Consider the following 20,189-nt stretch of genomic DNA (forward strand, 5'->3'; position numbering starts at 1 on the left):
AAATTTTGGAAGTTTTCAACCATTATTTCTTCTAATATTCTCTGTGCCCCCTTTTCTCTCTCTTCTCCTTCTGAAACTTCCATGATACAAACGTTGGTCTGCCTGATGCTGCCCTACAAGTCCTTTAGGCTCTGTTCAATTTTCTTCAATCTTTTTTCTTTGTGTTCCTCAGACTCGATCAATTCTATTGTCCTGTCTTCAGTTTGCTGATTCTTTCTTGTGCTTGTTCAGATCTGCCTTTGAATCCACGTGGTGAATTTTTCATTTCACTTATTGTACTTTTTAGTTCCAGAATTTCTTGTTGGCATCTTTTTAGGTTACCTCTTTAATGATACTTCCACTTGTTACTATGTCATTTTCTTTACTTTCTCTACATATTCCTGTAGTTCTCTGAGTATCTTTAAAACAAATGTTTTAAAGAATAGTCTAGCAGATGTGGCATTAGGTCTTTTTCATGAACAGTCTGTGGATTTAATTTTTTCTTTGAATGGGCCATACTTTCTTATTTTTTTGTATGATTTGTGATTTTTTTTGTTGAACACTGGACATTTGAATGTAATAATGTGGTAACTCTGGAAATCACATCCTCCTCTTTCCCCAGAGTTTGCTGTTTTTGCTACTATTTTTATTTTTTAAAATTAATTGTTGTAGGCTGTCTCTGCTGAGAACCAGGCTGAGATATAAACTTACAGTCTTCTCCCAGGGATGTACAGTTACGTTCTAATTTTTTGTATAAACAGTTGTTTTTTAATATACTAGTCTTTACTGTCTGGCTCTGAAAGGAGAAAAACTGCAAAATGAAGGGACAGGGAGGAGGGCACTGGCCATTTAAATTCCCTGGAGGTCACTTCAGCTGGAGGAGGTGCAGCGTGGTTGCCTGCCTCTCTAACCAGTAGCAGCAGATAGCTATCAGAGTGCAGAGCCCCCAGTTTTGGAGGGCAGGGTTCGTTTTCCCACTCTGCTCCTGCATGCTGTGCACAAGCTCCTCAAGGAATATCTGCTTGGCTGCCCATCAAGTGACCTGAGTTGAGGATGGGCAGCTGCTACTGTGCTAAGAGCTGAAATTGACCAAATTAACAGCAATTGACCCTCCAAGTCTTCCCCAAAAGTTACAAGCTTTCAACAGACTTAAAAATTCCAAGATAACAGCTGACCCTTGAACACCACCAAAGTGAGGAGCACCGGCCACCTGCACAGTTAAAATCCACGTATAACTTTGGATTCTCTCCGAACTTAACTAGTAATAGCCAACTGCCGACTGGAAGCCTTACTGATAACATTGTCAATTAACACATGTTCTGTAGGTTATGTGTGTTATAGATGCCATTCTTACAATAAAGTCAAGAATATTGTAAGGAAGAGAAAACACATTTACAGAACTGTACTGTATTAATTGAAAGAAAAACAAAACACCTACACATAAATGGACCAGCACAGTTCAAACCTGTGTTGTTCAAGGGTCTACCTGCAGAGTTCCATCAGACAGTCTCTGTCAGTGCAACTTCTGTCTAGGTGAGGAGAAAACTTTCTGTGCTTCCTACTCCAACTTCTTCCGAGAAGTTTCTGCCAATCATTGCTTTTTGACCTAACTTACAATGTTAACAGCTTGCCTAACATTACTATCCTTGCTCTCTTAAGAAGAGCAATGCTTCGTTATGGTGGTTTACTTCTTTGACATGTTAATTAGCTTTCTAGGACTTTTGTATTTATGCACATTAAGCACAATTCAGTATAAGTTAATTCTGTTGTTGTCTCCCAGTTACACCAGCTTCACAAAACAAATTATGTAGATTTCTATAATTTTTTTCCATAATTTTCTACACGTTGTAGTAATTCATACACCATTGAAACACACTGGTTCTTAAAAGTTTCAAAGATACCATATGAATTTAGAGCCATTTTAGAAGTTAATTCTTTGAAAAGTTCTTCGAGCTCTTGTTAGGTGCACTGACATTTTCAGTGCTCCGATGCATCGTGCGTAACGTACACTTTCCTATCTTACCAAGGCTTTCCATGTCATGAATACGTCCTTATAATGCTTCATCTTCTCTGGACCTATAATGCTCTAATTTATGATTTTATTTTTTCCCTGTTTTACTGTTCAAGGGTAGGACGTGCAATGACACTTACTTTTATTGCTTTTGTACTGAGTACTAACTTTTAAATTTGCAAATCTATTCTTCTGCTTTGTGCAATTAATTTATATTTTTATTATTTGCTTCTTACTGCTTTCTGTGAGTTTATTAGTTTCTGAACCTCTTTTAAGGAGGTTCATTTGTTTTTATATTTTAAACTTTTAACAAAGAATAACGCTATGAATGTACCCCTAGAAGTCAATTTACATACATTGCACATGTTTTTGTATTAACATTCATACTGATTCTTATATTCACTTGTGTATTCAACAAATATTGAATTCCTACTGTGTGCCAGTACTGTTCCAGGCACTTAGGACACAGCAATGACAAAAACAAAATCTCAGTCTTTACGATGCTTGAAGCTAAGAGAGACAATAAGCAAGGTAAATAACAAAAAATACAGTACATTGGGGCGCCTGGGTGGCACAGCGGTTAAGCGTCTGCCTTTGGCTCAGGGCGTGATCCCGGCGTTATGGGATCGAGCCCCACATCAGGCTCTTCCGCTACGAGCCTGCTTCTTCCTCTCCCACTCCCCCTGCTTGTGTTCCCTCTCTCGCTGGCTGTCTCTATCTCTGTCGAATAAATAAATAAAATCTTTAAAAAAAATACAGTACATTAATTGATATTAAGTGTTAAAAATGAAAATAAAGCAGAGATGTTGGATAAAAAGCAAACAAGGGGGGAGGAAAGGGAATCCAATTTTCCACTATGTGCACAGGGAGGGTCTCATGAGAAGGTGAAAGACCTAAAAGAAATGAAGAAATCACCATGAGCGGAGGGGGTAAGGTAATGGAGGAGCACGGCTTGTACGTGATGGGGAGGGTTCAGATGGAGAAAGAGCCTTTCAGGCAAAAGGAATCACAGTTCAAAGGACATCAACATAGCAGCCTGGAAGGTCTGAGGAAAAGCAAGAGGCCAGCGTGCTGCGGGAGTGGAATGAGCTGGGAGGACAGCAGCGGCAGAGGTAAATGGGAACGGAAGAGCAGTGGGGGGGAGATGTAAGAGACAGCGAGGGGCCTTGCTGGCCACTGTAAAGACTTCTGCCTGTGAGCACGGTGTGTGGCCTCTAGAGGGCTGCTAAGTCTTCCACCTAGGAAGCTCTGACCCTCTTTGACAGTGTCTGCTTTGTTGGAAACAGACCAAAGCAGGGGAGGTGGGAGCAAGAAGACTAGTTAGGAGGCTCCGGTGAGAATCTGAATTAAAGCCGACAGCAGCAGAGGTGCAGGTGGGAGAGGATGTCAAGATGGCTTTAGGCCCGAGCAACTGCAAGAACGCAGCTGCCATTTGCTGAGATGGGAAGACTGGGAAGACTGGGTGTCCACCCAGGCACGGGGTGAGGCAGGGTCAATACCAGGCCCTTAGGATCCTCCCTCACCCCTACCCTTCATTTGCTCAACAAACGACTGAGGGAGTATTCTTTTATTTCCCAGGGGGAGCAGATTATTTATCTGCTCATTTACAGATTTCTTAAAACTACAAGTTTAGAACCACTGGGTGGGAGCAATTGCTGCCAGTTACAGAGTGTTGTCTCAGGCCTGGAACTAAGTGCTGTCTGCGGATCACCTCCTACACAATCACCCTAGAAACTCTCTTATGATCTCAGCCTCACAGTTCAGGAGCTTGAAGCTTAGGGAAACAGAGTCACACTCCCAAGATCTGCTAGAGAGGCATGAAGTTAGAAATGAAACCAAGATCCCCTTAGCCCAGACCCTGAGGTATATGATTTCTGCTTTTGTAAACTTCTTTAGATTTTCTTGGTAATGTATAACTCCATAAATTATTTTAAATGCACCAGTAATTTCTATACTTTGGTCAGGGTCATAGTAATGCATGGGCACTTCTACAGTTCACAGCATTCTTCCCTCTCATTTCTAAGTTTTCATTTTATACACTTGAATTTATTCAATATATAACTCAAGTTACATCTTCACAATACAAAATTATCTTTATTTTTAAATTATTTTAATTAATTAATTAAATTATTGCTTATTAAAAAGACTTCTTTTTTATATGTGTATATATTCAGAAAATCATGGGTTATTTCCTGTAGGATAAACAAAAGACTGGTAATACTGGTAAGCTGGAAAAAAGAGAACCAGGGAAGAAATGAGTCTGTATACTTCCTCTTGCATTTACATTACAAAAAAGGGGGCCTTTTTCTACTGCTACGTTGAGAGGAGGAGGAGGGAGAGAGTTAAAAGGAGTATCTATATTAGGTACCTAATACTTTCATGCTGACCTGCCAGGGTTTATGGAGATTATAGGGCTGAAATACAGCTGAGACACACAAGAACACTGGGGACCCAATGTCCCACAAGAAAAGGCAGACACAAGTTTATGAGCATGGTAAGTAGGAAATAAAACCCTTCCACCAAAAGTTTTCAGTTTTTCTTTCCTCACTGTATAAATCAGAAGTTGAGTGAAGAGAAGTTTTTATCACTACTGACAACTTTTTACAACAGAAGCCAAAACAATTGTTCTAAGAATACAACGGTATTCCAAGGAGCAAATCCTGGAGCACAAGGCGGAAAAAAAGCAACAGTGATCACATCCCAGCGGAGATAAGGATTAATTCTACTCCAGTCCTGCGGATCTCAGAAGTTCTTACACGGGCTTTAACACCTAGCACAGATGACATTAGCTCCTACCAACAACGCCCCCACCTTGCCTGTTTCTTATCAAACGTCTAGAGGCCTCTGTGTGGTACTGCAGTCTATCACCTGGGGATCTTGTTAAAATGCAGATGTTGCCATAGCATCTCTGGGATGCCACAAGGGAGTCTGCACTTGCAACAAGCTCCCAGGTTTGCACTTATGTCTCCAGCTCAAACTCCAAGTAGCAAGAACTAGACGCTTTCCAACTGTCTATCGATCTTCGTAACGTTATTGCCCCTCTTGGAAGAGAAATCTGAGTCCTAAAGAGATCAGGTCCCTCTCTTCACTGGAACTCTTCTGTACGTCCTGTCAACTCTAAGGCCAGAGGGGCCCCACACCTGCTCTGTTGTCACCAGTGCCTCGTCCCGCGGTGGTGACAACCAGCTCCGGCTCCTCTTCGTCCACCTGTGACTCACTGAAGGTTCTCCTGGGGGGCTATCAAATCACCTCTGCTCACCCTCTGCTGACATGCCCTCACGCACTCCTATTACCTTCCTGCTACATTCCGCAGCTGTCTCTCTCTAAGGCAGTACACCATTGGATTTTTCACACAACTTGATGATACCTTAACACATTTAGAGTCACTGTAATATAAATTGTAGGTAGTCTTCCACTGTCATAGTTTGCTTTTATATCTCCTCAATGTTTCCCATCTAGTCTGTTTTCTTGCCTTAAAAAATGTTTACTACTATCTTTGCTGCTGATTTAGAATGCAGACATGTTACTTTTATTAAGGGGGGAGGGGCAGAGGGAGAGGGAGAGAGAGAATCTTAAGCAGGCTCCACACCCAGCACAGCACCCGACATGGGGCTTGACCTCACAACCCTGACATCATGACCTGAGCCAAAATCAAGAGTCGGACGCTTAATCGACTGAGTCGCCCAGGTGCCCCAACATGTTACTTTTATTCCAAAAGTAGATACTATGAAGATGCACAAAAACAGTCAAACTCAATACGGGGGCTCCTTTTGTGGAAAATCAGCATCATGGATGTCCTTCCACCCCTTTGCCAGTGTTTCACTGAACCCAGACAAACACGCTCTCCCATCTTTCCACCTCCTCACGTGCTTCACCAGTTGACAGGAGCCTCGTGAACAAACCACTGGGCAAAGGTGCCCAAAGACGGCAAAGGTGATGCTGGAGCTGGCTTGCTTCCTCGGAAGCTTCTGGTGCCAGTTTGGGGGTGTGGAGCAGAACACAGTACTGACTCATCAGCAGGAAGGTAGGCATGAACCCCATGACCGGTAGGATACTGTAATTTTGTACCATTTTTCTCTCTTTTTGGCCTATGGTAAATCAAAGGGGACTAGTGAAATATCCCTGGTTGGCTACATGCCCACTGTAAGCTCGCTTTGTTTTCAGTAATGATAATTATCTTCACGGATCTCAGAGGAGTAGCCAGCCTAGCTTCCTCCTACACAGCTCTTCCTCCACAGAGACGTAAGGGCTAAAATCTTTTTTGTTTCAAGTTTTTATTTAAACGCTAGTTAACATATAGTGTAATATTGGTTTCAGGAGTAGAATTTAGTGATTCATCACTTACATGTAACACCCAGTGCTCATCACTACACGTGCCCTCCTTAATACCCATCACCCACGTAGCCTGACCCCGACCCACCTCCCCTGCAGCAACCCTCAGTTTGTTCTCTATAGTTAAAGAGTCTCTCCTACCGTTTGCCTCCCTCTCTTTTTCTTCCCTTTCCCTACGTTCACCTGTTTTGTTTCCTAATTCCACATATGAGTGAAATCATATGGTATTTGTCTTTCTCTGACTTATTTCACTTAGCATAATACACTCTAGCTTCATTCACGTTGCAAAAGGCAAGACTGTATTCTTTTCATGGCTGAGTAATATTCCGTTGTATATATTATACCACATCTTCTTCATCCATTCATCAGTCGATGGACATTTGGGCTCCATCCATAGTTTGGCTACTGTGGACACTGTTGCTATAAACATCGAGGTGCACGTGCCCCTTTGAATAACTATTTTTGTATCCTTTGGATAAATACCTAGTAGTGCAACTGCTGGGTCATAGGGTAGCTCTATTTTTAACGTCTTGAGGAAGCTCCATACTGTTCTCCAGAGTAGCTGCACCAGCTCGCATCCCCACCAACAGCGTAACAGGGTTCCCCTTTCTCCACATCCTTGCCAATGTCTGTTGTTTCCTGACTTGTTAATTTTAGCCATTCTGACAAGTGGGAGGTGGTATCTCATCGTGGTTTTGATCTGTATTTCGTAAGGGTTAAAATATTAATACACAAGAAACAACAGACAGAAAAACATTGTAAAGTATCTCCCCAAGACATTAAACGTCTTCTAAAAAAAGATGAAATGTATTAGAGGACACTAAAAGGTCAACTAAAAGGGAAAAGGCAGATCAAGTGGAAAATGCATGTTGTATTTTTGCTGAAGTTCCACAGACAACCTGAATTTGTAGGATAAGAGTAAACATTTCAGACTTCAGGGTCCACAGCTTCCACACTGCTCTGCTGGATCAGAGGTCAGGCGTTCCTACCGCCGTCACTCTGCTTCGCTGTCCTCCTTCAGCAGCCCAGAGGCGGGGGCCATCTGTTTCATCTCCACTATATGCACGGAGGCGAAGCACAGCATTTAACACACAGCACGGGGCGTTTAAAACATGCTGACAGGTGACAGAAGACTGTGCGTACAAGACACCGTGTGGGGACCTCTCTGCGACACGGAGCCCTGTGTCTGCGTTGGCCCGAGTCTGTCCTTACTTCAGCTCTGAAAGGACTAGTCAGAGACATTTCAAACACACTTAGGGAGAAAAGTTCATGATGACAGGCCTGGGAGGCAGTCCGGGCAGAGGAAACAGCAGACCTTCCTGCAAACGAAGTGGGTGGGAACAGTCTGTCTGACTGGCTTTGCTCTTACGAACCACGTAAGGAACACACTTTCAGACTTGTGTCATCTTCCCTGAAGTATGACGGGTTTTTAAGAATGTGGACTGGGCAGGAAAGGGGATCGATCTCTGCCAATGGCAGAGCAGAGAATAATAAGCAGAAGACTTAAATGTGCTAGAAGTTTCTGTCCCCAGTGATCAAAGATGATAGATGGGAACACTGCTGTTACTGAAGTAAAAACGTGAACTGCCTACCAACAGGGCAGACTATAAAAAATGCCTTTCCTTTTGAATTGCACTCTGTGTGAAGTGGGTTATCTGTTTGTAGTAGCTAAGGATACTAAATGTTTTTATGGGGGGAAAACCCTCACATTTTCAAATGGCAGGAAAAAATTAAACTCCTATTTTTATATGGTAGAACATTCTAGATGTATCTGCTTTATATGAACTGAGTATTGCAAATCATACGAAATAGCAATTGAGTTGTCACAGAAAAGGAAAGGGTGGCATCAAAGTTAGAAAGAATTACCAGAGTAAGAATGACAGAAAGGGTAAGACACACAAGCAGAAAATCAGACAGACAGACACATGGAACTTTCTGGAGAAATATTTCTGGTTCGCAAGGAGGAAGCGCATGCTGTGAGGCAGTCGTTCTTGGGCTCCACTAGATGACACAGCTCTCATAACCACACCTCCTCACTCGCCCACATTATCTGGTCAACTAGGCCCCTCTGCCGTCAGGGATGGACTGTCCGGAGTATTCCCGCAGCTATGGAAGTGTATCAGGACACCGGCGTCTGTGACTTTCAAACAAACTTAAATATTTCCAGTTACTTTATTTCACCAAAACTAAAAATTCTAGGGTAACTTCATCCTGAAAGGGGTGCCCCTGAGCAGAGAGGAGCAGGGGGAGCCTCCAGGGAATCCCAGGGCAGCCGCTCACCAGCGTCTCCCCACCCAGTTTCTTCAGGAAATAAACAACCTGACCCTTAGAGCTACAGAGGTCAGAGATGGCAACAGACGACCGCAGGGCTGTGTGCTCTCCGCCTCGCACACCCGAGGGACCGTCACACCGAAGTGGAAGTAGGCTTACGCCACCGGCTCCAAAAATCAGGTCCTCCCCAGAACTAAAGCAGCTCTGTTGGTGTGCCAGCTCTGATTTGGACGGTAGCTGGACCGTCAAACATCCTCTCTGCTATTTCCATTTCCCTGCAGCTGCTGTCGTTCCGTCAGACCACTAGAGTCACTGCACGTAGACGACTGAGACACGAGAACCACCAGAAAACCATCAACAAGCTCACCCCAAGTGTGCTGCTGGAAAGGAGGAACGACGTAGCTCCCAATGGAATATGGATGGAATACTCCATCCTCTTCGATTTTATTATTTTTTTAATTCAGTGTCAGTCACATTAACCAGTGTTGAAACCATTTTAAAAGAAAACAAAGCACATTAACACCACAGATTCGTAACTTACTCTGCCTGATCTCTATGCATCTGTGCGACGACACAGAATCCACACTCTGAACAACACATCACCCGCCACCCTCCTCCCCAAACACAGCTGTACTCTCGGCTTGCCACACTTACGTGGCCTTGCTCTTCACTATTAACTCTGGTGCCCACATAATATCCCATTAGGAAGAAAGGCCATAATTGAGTCCTCTTCTTGGTGGTCCCCGTCGCCCCTTCCCTACATTCACCCGTGACACCAAGTTCAGCTGAGACCAGCACTCAGGGCTTCCTGAGGTCCAGCCCCTGCTCTCCTCCAGACCCACAGCCCTGCTTTAGCCAGGGTTTTACGTTCTTTCCCATGGTTCTAAAAGTTCCTTTTTTCTGCCAGTTTCATTGAGGTATAACGGACACAGAGCACTGTACAAGGTTAAGATACAAACATAATGATTTGATATCTGTGTTTATATTATAAAATGATTGCTACAATAAGTTATGTAACACCCAGCTCCTTGCACGGTTACATACTTTTTTCTTTGTGATGAGAACGTTTAAGGTGTAGCTTCTTAGCAGCTTCCAAATATGCAATGAGGTGTTAACTATAGTCACCAGTGCATCACATCCCAGAACCTATCTATCTTACTACTGGAAGTTTGTATCTTCTGACCCTCTTCCCAGCCCCTTTTCTACAAGTTCTTAAAGGGCAGCAGTGAGGCTATCTTGGTCCTACCCCTCCTCCTGCGGGAACACAGTGGCTGCTGCCAGTTAGCTCATGTTTTCTGAAGGAAGGAAGGAAGTCTACCTTTCCTCTCTACCCGGGAGGACTTATCCATGGGCCCTGCCAGCAGCATGAGGTGGAAAGATTTGGGGGACAGGAGGCTATAGCATTTTGGGAGCTCTGACTTTCTCCAGTTACATTTTGGCCACCTCCATATATAAAGACTAACTAAAACGAGGAGTGCTTTTCTTCATATGATTCCATTTTGCAGATAAAGAGCCTAGGCTCAGAAAAGACAGTGGCCACTGTGATCTCATAGACCTGAGGCCTCCTAACCCTCTATCCAGGTGCCTCTGTTCCCCAAACCACAGCTTCTGCAAGACCCCTTACCTAGCTCGAAGCCCAAATGAACTAATGGTAGGCCTTGTGCTTCCGCCATTGTTTCTTTTGGAGCCCTATCTCTGAACTTCAATTGTGTACCTAGTTTGTCAGTCTCTTCCCCAGGTCTTGCTCCAACCTGCATCAGTTCCCTAAAACCAGGATGCTGCCACAGTCCTCCTCATGCCCTAGTTAGGAGCGTCTCTGCAACGTCTAGATCTGCTTTTCTTCACTCAGCCACACTGGACGAGGATGCTGGTCCCAGCTGGACCACTGCTGTGTGCCCCCATGCATACATACCAGGGTATGAGCTGCTATCCTCCCCCTGTTCTCCTGTGCATGAGTATGGGTTCTCTAAAACCTTCTGCTTTTTCTTCATCAGGAATAAGCAACGCTCACCAGAATCCACTTCCCCTCCCCCAGGTCAACAGAAGAGAAATGGAGCCACTCAGCAAATCCACGAACACTGTCCTGTGTTTCACGAAGACACTGTTTTCCTGAGCTCTGAGCATATTCCAGGGCATAGCATTTACCCTGTGACCCTACCGTGTAATGTCAGTGCACCGAGTTTCTCCTCCTAGACTGCCGAGTTCTGCACGGGCTTCCTCTTCCACTGCACATCCCCAGGGGCACTGTGGCCTGAGCGTTACAGGATCCCAACTAACTGCCGCAGAGCGGATGAATGCCACCGACAGCATGGGACGGGTATCCACATCGGAATCATTAAAAAGCCAACAGGCCCTATTTTTTTTTTTATGACTAGTTCTAAAGAATCAAATCGAAGCACTTCCAAGCTTCCGAGCTCAGTGCTGTGAACAAATGACACAGACCTCGATTTCGTAGTGAAATTATGGAAACTGCCCACGCCCATGGAACAAAGCAAGCCCAATTCTCATGGAACAAAGCAAGCTCAATTCTTGTGATACTCTAGTATATCCTGGGATTGACTGTTTCATACTGCTCCAGGCCTCTATGACATGTACAAATGGAAGGAAGACGGTGATGACTCAGGGCAGAGAGGTGGGAACCCCTAAATCAGTGCGTCTTAGCAGGTGGTGAATGGGCTCTTTCACACAGCTCCAGTGCAAATGCATCACGAGAGGTCTTGGAGGACAATAGCACCCACTTCTCCGAATGCCTCCAGCCACAAGGTAGAACGGGGCCACACCACACTGCCCGAGGGTTTAAGAGGCTGTCTTCATCCCCAGCAGCTGCTCACTGGCGCTTCTGGTCTTCCTTTGCCGTCCACAAAGGGACGACTTTTTACTGGGCGCTCTCCTGCCCTCGATTCGTCCTGCGGTGGGTGTTGTGGTCACAGGAAGGACAACAGCTGTTTGCAGCTCTGCAGCTCCGGAGACGTGGTGAGTGTGTTAAAGGCTGGTAGGAAATTATGACCACAGGGGCCTCTCTGCCCATCCCCGGTCCCTCACTCCTTCCCTGCTCATCCCCACTTAAACATTCACTCCCATCTACCTGTACAGCAGACGGCCTCCCACACGCATGGCTTCCCCGCATCCTGAAGTTGTCCAGCACAGCTCTCACCATGGCTGGTGACTACACAGTCACTTGTGCAATCGCACAGGCTTTCACACAAAGTTGTGCGAAGTACGCAATGCACAAGCGGGTGAGCGAGGGCTAGAACCCAGGCCGTGCCACAGTGTCCCACGTACCTGCCGCGGCTTCGCAGCTGTGCAGTGTACACGGGCCGAGTGAGCAACGGACGCAGGCCAGGGCTCCAGGCTCTGAGTGTGGCCACAGCAAATCCCGACCCCAGGCTGACCAGTTCACTCAGCTGGCAGACAGGAGTCTGCCTGGTGCCTGAGATGGAAATCCTACTGAAGCACGGGCTCGGCAGGGGGTCAGAAGGATACACAAAGGGATTAAAACTCACCACAATCAAGGCTGTTAAAGCACTTGGCAAAGCAGCCAGGAGAGAAAGGCAATGAAGGGATATGGCCTGGGACAATTTCACCAAGAGGGCATTTTCCAGGCAGCCGAACGGCACGGCAGGGGTCTCCTGCGATGGGGGGGGACTTGAGAGAGCAGGTAGCTCACACAGGGCACCAAGCAGAAGCAAGGCCATGGGTGCAGGGACGGGTTTGTAAAGGCTTCTGAGTCCTTGGCTAAGGAGTGTGGGCCTGCTGGGAGCCAAGTGAGATGGCAGAGAACTTTAAAGCAGAAGAATAACATGACCTATGTGCTTTGTAACTTTTTTATAGAGAACTTTCTGGTGGCACTGTGGTAGACAAAGAGCTGGAAGATATCAGCGACTGGGAAACTTTCAGCAGCCACTGCTCAGGGGTAAGAGTCTGAAATAAGACATGGAAGGATCTGATACCTATTTATTGGGTGTGGTTGATAAGGGGACTGAGGACCCCACATGGGGTGTACCGAGATGCAGAAAAGAGGCAGGATGAGGAAGACGGCACATGGGGGACACACAGCGTTCTCATTTGGAAATACTGAGACGCCACAGACATTCAAGGGGAACTACATGGCAGGCAGCTGGGAGCTCCACCTGCTCACCGCAGTGACCCTGACAGTAAAGGGACGACAGACCTGACGCTTGGCCAGCACCGTGGACAAAGGACATGTGGCATCTTGCATCTGCGGCCACGTGGGACATGGACTGCTTTTCCCTGCACTACGAATTGACATAGTGATAACAGAAAAAAAAAAAGAGGAAATTTGTAAGTCTTTGACCCTGATCAGATTTCTCTGATCTACTGTTTCATTCTTGGAAAAGAAAAAAAAAAAAAAAAAAAATCAAAGGACTGACTCAAATTAATCCAGATGAAATCTAATCTTGTGCCTTCCCCAATTTTAACTGAAAATTTGCACCTCACCCTATGCTAGGGAGTAAATTTGAAGCTACTCAAATATTTCCAAATATGAAAGAATAAAAATCCACTTACATGTGAAAAGTCATACTACCCTGATTGAAAGTTTAAGTACAGCAACCTCTGAACTGTTACGGAAAATCCATATTCAGATCTTTTAGTAACATTTAAAAAAATAATAAAGATGATTCTTTAAAAAAAACTGAGGAGTATCTGGTGTAAAAGAACTAATGAACAAATGTCTATCTCCACTCCCTTTGCATCTTGAGAACAGCATGTCCTCATGTGAACAGGAGAGAGAAAACTTTTTACACTAAATCCCCCTCTTTTTTTTTTTTAAACCGGTTTTTTGAGTTATGCCTGACATGCAAAAAGCTGAACATATTTAATGTATACAACTTGGTGAGTTTGGGGATAAATATATATCGTGAGGTCATCACTACAATATATGCCATAAATCTATTCCTTACCTCCAAATTTGTTATTACTATGATAAGAACACTTAATGTAAGATCTACCCTCTGCACAAAATTTTAAGCTAACGGTGCTGTTACCCATCAAGCCTACACCGCATAGCGCAGCTCCAGGCCTTAACCCCACGGCAGGAGCCGCTCCCAGAGTTCTGCGTCCTCGCAGTGTGTGATCCACGGAGAATCCCTGCCTCCACTCTGCAGGTGGCACCTGTGATGCCCGCCAGACGCAAGGCACCCGGCGGCCAAAAGATGGGAGCTCGAGTGCGCAACGCCTCACCGCCCCCCGTCCCGTCCTCCTTACAAGGTTCCCGCAAAGGGAAGGGATGCATCTCACAGACAATGTCAAAACTAGGGAAGCCGTGGGTCCCCAGCGAAGCCTGAATTCACCCACCATTGTACCTGAGAGTTTTAGATAGTTAAAGCAATTGTGTAAAAATTAAGAAACCACTAACTGGGGCGCCTGGGTGGCACAGCGGTTAAGCGTTTGCCTTCGGCTCAGGGCGTGATCCCGGCGTTATGGGATCGAGCCCCACATCAGGCTCTTCCGCTGTGAGCCTGCTTCTTCCTCTCCCACTCCCCCTGCTTGTGTTCCCTCTCTCGCTGGCTGTCTCTATCTCTGTCGAATAAATAAATAAAATCTTTAAAAAAAAAGAAACCACTAACTTTCTGACTGGGTGGCATCACTTTGGGTAATGTTCCCTAACTAGGCCAATGTAACATGTGCAGAAACGTCCCCGGCAGCGCTGTAAGTGTGCAGGACACTAGTAAACTGCACACGCACTTGGTGAGAGAACGGATAATAAACAAGAGGACGCAGAAGATGGCGAGGACAGGATACCTAAGCAAATCACCGTGGAGCGGCATAATTAGCGTTTAGTCCAGACGCATTATGAGAACAGGAACACCACTGTCTGTACACAGAAATTTATATGTGAGTAATTCTTAAGGAAAAAGAGCAAACGGTACGCACACATGAACGGTACAGACACGCATAAGAGGTGCCCAACTACCCAGGTAAGAGTACGAGGGACACGAGCACAATCCAGCCGGCGCTGCACTTCTCATCAGCAGGAAAGCGCCGGAAGGCTGGTCACCAGGACCGAAGTGCATACTCACGGCCCGAATTTCTCCCCCAGGCGCGTATGTGGTAGCAGGTACCTCACCAGCTTGCAGGGGACACAAACACCGCAGACAGGACAGACAAGCACAGAGGGTGGGCTGACCTGGAGCGGGGTTCGGCGGCTGCCGGGTGTAGGACACGTTGAACGCAGGCTCCTCGATCAGCGGTGGGGGGTACATGCGCCTCCGGATAAAGAAGCCGGCCCCACAGCAGAAGAGCACCCCCATCATGAGGAGGAACCTGCAGGAGAGCACAGTGGTGAGGTGGCCGGGCCGGGCTCGGAGGCCTCGGACGTGGGCATCGCCAACAGGAAGCGCAGGTGCAGGGGTCCTAGGGGCTCGGCACCAGGCTCCTCAGGCTGGCCTTCCCCTGACACTTCTGCCAGGACATGCTTGGGTGGAGGACCCCCGGGGGAAAGACGCTCTCTGAGTGAGCTTTCTGTCTCAGAATGCTCCAAAGGGCTGTGCCATCACCTCCTATCTGTGGCTCTGACCTCAACTCAATAATTTTAGTCAAAACTGGAGAGGTACTGTATGGTGACTAACATAATATAATAAAAAAACATAAAAAAAAAAAACAAACTGGAGAGGCCTTCTCAGTGCCATCTGAACGCAAGCCACGGCTGATCCAGCTTGGCCGCACTGTCCGTGTTCCCCACTTTCCAGTCTTCACCAGGAAAGCAGCAAGGGTAAGCACAGTTATCCTTCCCAGCAGTTTTCTCTCCACCATTACATGAACACTCACTAAGAAACTTTAAATGGTGGCCTTCCTAAAGCACACCTTAATTACAGAAAACTACAGAACTAGAGAAAATACTCACAGTCAGTAAAGAAGCTGCCAATGTGAAATCTCTAAGTATGGCTGACATTCTCCTACTGCGACCTTAAAGTCTAACAAACAGTAGACCTGACTGCTTTAATGTCAGGATCTTTGTCCAACCCATCCAGGAATTCCCAGAGGCTGCCCATTGATGGTATTCCATAGTGACTGACGGATGGACAAACGGCTCCTTCCCACCTCACAGTCATGCTGCACCTTGTCTTTCTAGAAACAAGGGAAGTCATTCTGAGAGGAGCCAAGCTGTCTGTCCTGCACAGACATAGCTGGGAAACTCTTGCCTGTCTCTGACCTGACATTATTATGGGACGCATGGAATCTTCCAGAACCTCAGCCGATATACCCACACCATGTGGGCAGCTTACGGCCTCCTGAAAGAGGACCATGCCGCAGAGCCCAATGCGTCACGGTTAAAGGCACCTGACCACACATACGTGAAATGTAAGAAGAAAGCAGACGATGAAGACTTTAAGAATATTAAGATGATGTGAAGTTAAGTCCATCAGTCAGTCAATAAGTACTTAGTGGACAACCTTGGAACATGGAGGAGGAAGAAAGATCAGAGGCACAAGACGGGAAATGACTCAGGAAAGGGCTGAAATTGTGGCTTTCTGACCTGTCTTCTAATTCATTATTCACTCAACAGTTTGCAAGCTGCTCTGCTCCCAGCACCATGTTGTGCATTACAGACAGTAAGGTGAGGTCCCTCCCTGCCCATTAAACCCGAGTTCTACTAGAGGAGGCAACAGCAAACAACTAACTTACAGATCAGTGATTTACAACTCTGATAAGTGCTGAGAAAGAAAAATGAAGGTGCAATCAGAGGGGTGTGTGTGTGGTAAAATATACATGACATAAAATTGACCATTTTCACCATTTTTAAGTGTACAAGTCAGTGCAACCAGAGGTTTTAAACAAGGGTATATGTTATAGTGAGGCAATCAGAAAAACTTCTTTCCCTTCGACATCTGAGCTGAGTTCTGAAGGATGGAAAGAAACAGGCAAGTTGAAGAGGAGGGAAGGCACGTTCTCCGTGGAAAGAACAGCACCTGTGCTCAGGCAGGAACCTGGGTAAGCAAGAGGCCCCGGAGGACGGCTGTGGGCTGCAGTCTTGGGGAGCTGACGAATCCCCACTGTGCAGGGGCCTGGCATCTCAGCACCGAGATGCTGGAATCACAAAGGGAACTGTGTCACCTCTTAAAACTAATTTCCCTCGGGTGGACGCAATTATAATCTCATATTCAACAGTGAGTCCAACTGTAAGTAGCTGAGCAGAAATACAAAGCACAGAGAGGCTGGCTGTGTATGAGGGTTTACCCTTTCAAATACCACTACCACTCACTCAAGAGACCGGGCTCCCTGGATGGGAAAATGCACAAGACATCTGAGATATGGGTATCTTCCATGAGATAAACTGAAATGTGGATTATCCTATCAAACGGAATCATTGTTCTCCTAGCCAAATAAGAATGGCATTGCACCTCATACTTGAGACTGATAGCAAGTAAGTACAAGGCAGGGACAGAACAAAGTCACATGGCAGGAGACCACCTGCCAGCTTCAGTATCAATTCCTCATGGAAATATTAGTCTGAAAGAACTTATTTCAAGAGAGAAACTGATACGGGGCAGGGAAATGAGATTAGAGGAACAAGGAGAGAGAGAAAGCAGGACCTCAGTTAGGGAAAAGGAGCAGAACAGAATGAAAGGCAGTCCTTTGAAGTATAAAGATGGATTGCTGAGCAGGTTTGGGGAGCTTTCCAGAGATTAAGAGAGGCAGTTTCTGCCTTTTCTAGTATCAAAAGTAAGCTGGTTTGTTCAAGTGCCCTTTCTGCACTCCCCCCAGCACTTGGCCCTCTCCCTGAACGCACGTCCCAGGCAGTGGTGGAACTCCTGTGCAGACCCAGGAGCAGCCGGATCCCCCAAGCGGGAGCCCAGGCAGCAGAGCTCAGGCACAGCGCCAGCCCTGCCAGGCTTCACTCCTTCCGAGTGTGCTTTCCAGCTCCAGCAGGGGCGCCACCGGTCTAGCTCTCCCAATCCCAATAAGACGGTGCTGGTTAAAGATTACTCAAGAGTTTAGAACTGGCAGGGACTTTTGAAAGCATTTTCCTCCAAAACCTTTGTTCTATGGGAAGGAGACAGACTTCTTCAAAAACAAGGTGGGACCCAGGTTGGAGAGCAGCCCTTCCTTCCCTCCATGTCCAGCTCCATATTCCCATCCCCTATCCCTCTCTCCCAAACACCTGCCTCCCGCATGAGTTTCCTGCCACTCTCTCACCACATCAGCTCTTCTTATGTGTCTAATGTGCTGGTCTCTGCACAGAATACCGTCTCTGAGCTTTCCCCAACTTTTCTGGCATCAGAAGCTCTACCTTGTTTCCAGAACACTGGTTTAAAACTCTCCACAAATAGGGGCACCTGGGTGGCTCAGCCTGCCTTCGGCTCAGGTCGTGATCTCGGGGTCCAGGGATCGAGCCCGGAGTGGGGTTCCCTGCTCAATGGGGAGTCTGCTTCCTCTTCTTCCTCTGCAGCTCCTCCCTGCTTATGCTCTCTTCCTCTTTCTCTCTCTCTCTCGAATAAATAAAATAAAATCTTTAAAAAGAAACAAAAGTCTACACACGTAATTTACCTATTTAGACATCTGTCTCTTTCAGGAGCCTGACTACTGCAAGTGCCTCCCCATGGGGCCCTGGTGCGTACCAGATACTTTTGTGTTTATGTTTACTGAGAGAAGGAACGCACTGAGCAGAAAGAACCCAGGCGTCCTTTGACTTCAGCTGGGGCCCCTCAAAATTACACCTTGAGGTATTATCTGGCTACATCCTCACTTCAGAACCCCCTGTCAGAATCTCAACACAGCAACCTGACCACACCTTCTGGCACCTGGCACCCCTCGTGTGACGGCACTCACACGATGTCTGTGTGCACGGATCCCACTAACTCACTGCATGCTATCCTACTAGGTGCCCCAACTCTGACAAGTGACCCTGGCCCAGACCTCAATGGCACCTGACTGCGGGTTTGGGTAAAGCTTCCCGGGAAAGACAACAGGAGATGCTCTAGCTTCTAGGCCCTCACGTTTTTCCTGGACTCTCGATTTTTTCGTTGTTTTTTTTTTTTTTTTTTCTTTGAGAGAACAAGCGAGTGCGGGAGTGGTGGGGGGGCAGAGGGAGAGAAAGAGAGAGAGAATCCCAAGCAGGCCCCATGTCCAGCACAGAGCCCACCATGGAGCTCGATCTCACAACCCTGAGATCATGACCTGAGCTGAAATCAATAGATGCTTAACTGAATGAGCCACCCAGGTGCCCCCTGGGCTCTCAATTTTTCAAAAATATCACATAATACCTCAACTTTGACAAGTTTTTTTCATTTTTAGGAACATCTGGTGCTTCAGGCAACCTGGCATAACTTCCTATTTCAGGATTCTTGCCCAGACAGTCCTGTCTCCTTCTAGTACAAGGCCCCATGGAGGAAAATCCTGAGGGGAGTATGCATGAAGCGAAGCAGAGCGCTGCAATGCCACCCCTTCTGGTCCTCCTGTCCCTGCTTGGAACTGGTCCACTGCACCCTAAGTGCACCCAGAGATGTGTACATTTAGAGAATCTTGGGATAAAAACAAACAAACCTCCTATGATAGAGTTTGAGGCAGCAACACGGCACTTGGCTGCCTCGCCAGAAGTACTGATATCAAGACAGGGGAGGTCAAGCCAGCCCCGAGGGAGGCCAGGCCGGGGCCAGATGTGACAGGTGAGCTGAGCCCCCAAATGGCCAATGCCCCATCAAGGAGCTGAAGACAGTGATACCACAGCAGCCTCTCCTCTCAAAGACAACGTGACCTGTGGAATCCCCACTTATTGCTGTTTTCCCTTATCAAAAATTGGGAACAACCTGTCAGAAAGGAGCATCAATTGGCTGCTGTAATACGCTCAGTAAAAGCCTTAAAGTCTTTGGAAGCTGGTAATATCAGGATCCAAAAGTCATAAGGAAGCTTTGTGGGCTTTGCCCAGATGACACGCCCACTGCAGTGGGGCAGGGGAGAGGTGGGAGGGGGTTCCTGCAGCTGGTGGCACATGCATGTCTGTCCTTTAGGATGCGCTGTCAGCAGTGCTCCCTCGATCCCTCCTCAGGCAGAGTTGACAGACCAGACAGCTCCGATTTCCCTCCGCAGAGCTGGCAGATCGTCAGCAGGCTGTCTGTCCTGGAAGTTAGGGTTCAGCTGACACAAACGTGAATGGGAACGACTTTCGGGCAGCAGGGGCTTTATAGCAAGATTTGCTAATTCTGGGTCTTCCAGACAATCACCATCAGTTCCACCTCAGAACCTGGCGAAGCAGCTGCTGAGGGACAACCTGTCACCCCGCCCACCCTCCAAAACATTCACTCCTCTCTCAGCTGCAACCTGTGAAAATGGGAGTGAGCTTTCTGCAAACTCTGTGAGCAGGACAGCTCGTCAGGAAGCCCACCCGAACACGCCTGTTATCTTGACCAAGGCTGTCCCTGACACCGAGACCTCAGGGCACGGTGACGCGATGGTGTCAGAGACCCTGGGCAGTGGGTGGTCGAGAGCAGGAAGACTTGTGACCTACCAAAAATACCACAGCCTCTGTATGGAGAGGGCCCGCACACAGCACCTGGAGCCACAGCAGTCCTCGTAAGGGCGGCATCTGCAGGAGAGAGGGGCAGAGGCTCGTCAGTGTCCCGGAAGGAATACCGAA

The 20,189-nt window shown here is 46.8% G+C and overlaps 1 protein-coding gene across 2 annotated transcripts in view; it reads right to left on the reverse strand.

The window, feature by feature from the left end:
- The window catches only part of VOPP1 (VOPP1 WW domain binding protein), a 115,315-nt gene that overhangs the window by 21,228 nt on the left and 73,898 nt on the right, over positions 1 to 20,189 (reverse strand). The window contains exons 3-4 of one of the 2 annotated variants that reach the window (XM_045788533.2): positions 20,061 to 20,138; positions 14,742 to 14,878 (exon numbers count right to left, since the gene is read on the reverse strand). In XM_045788533.2, coding sequence (XP_045644489.1) covers positions 14,742 to 14,878; positions 20,061 to 20,138 — 215 coding nt within the window. The remainder of the gene's footprint in view (positions 1 to 14,741; positions 14,879 to 20,060; positions 20,139 to 20,189) is intronic. The other variant, XM_087861238.1, reaches the window with a different exon arrangement.

The sequence above is a fragment of the Ursus americanus genome, chromosome 3 (assembly GCF_024610735.1).
Source record: "Ursus americanus isolate L20-20 chromosome 3, mUrsAme1.1.p, whole genome shotgun sequence".
In the NCBI taxonomy this organism is placed as follows: Eukaryota; Metazoa; Chordata; class Mammalia; order Carnivora; family Ursidae; genus Ursus; species Ursus americanus.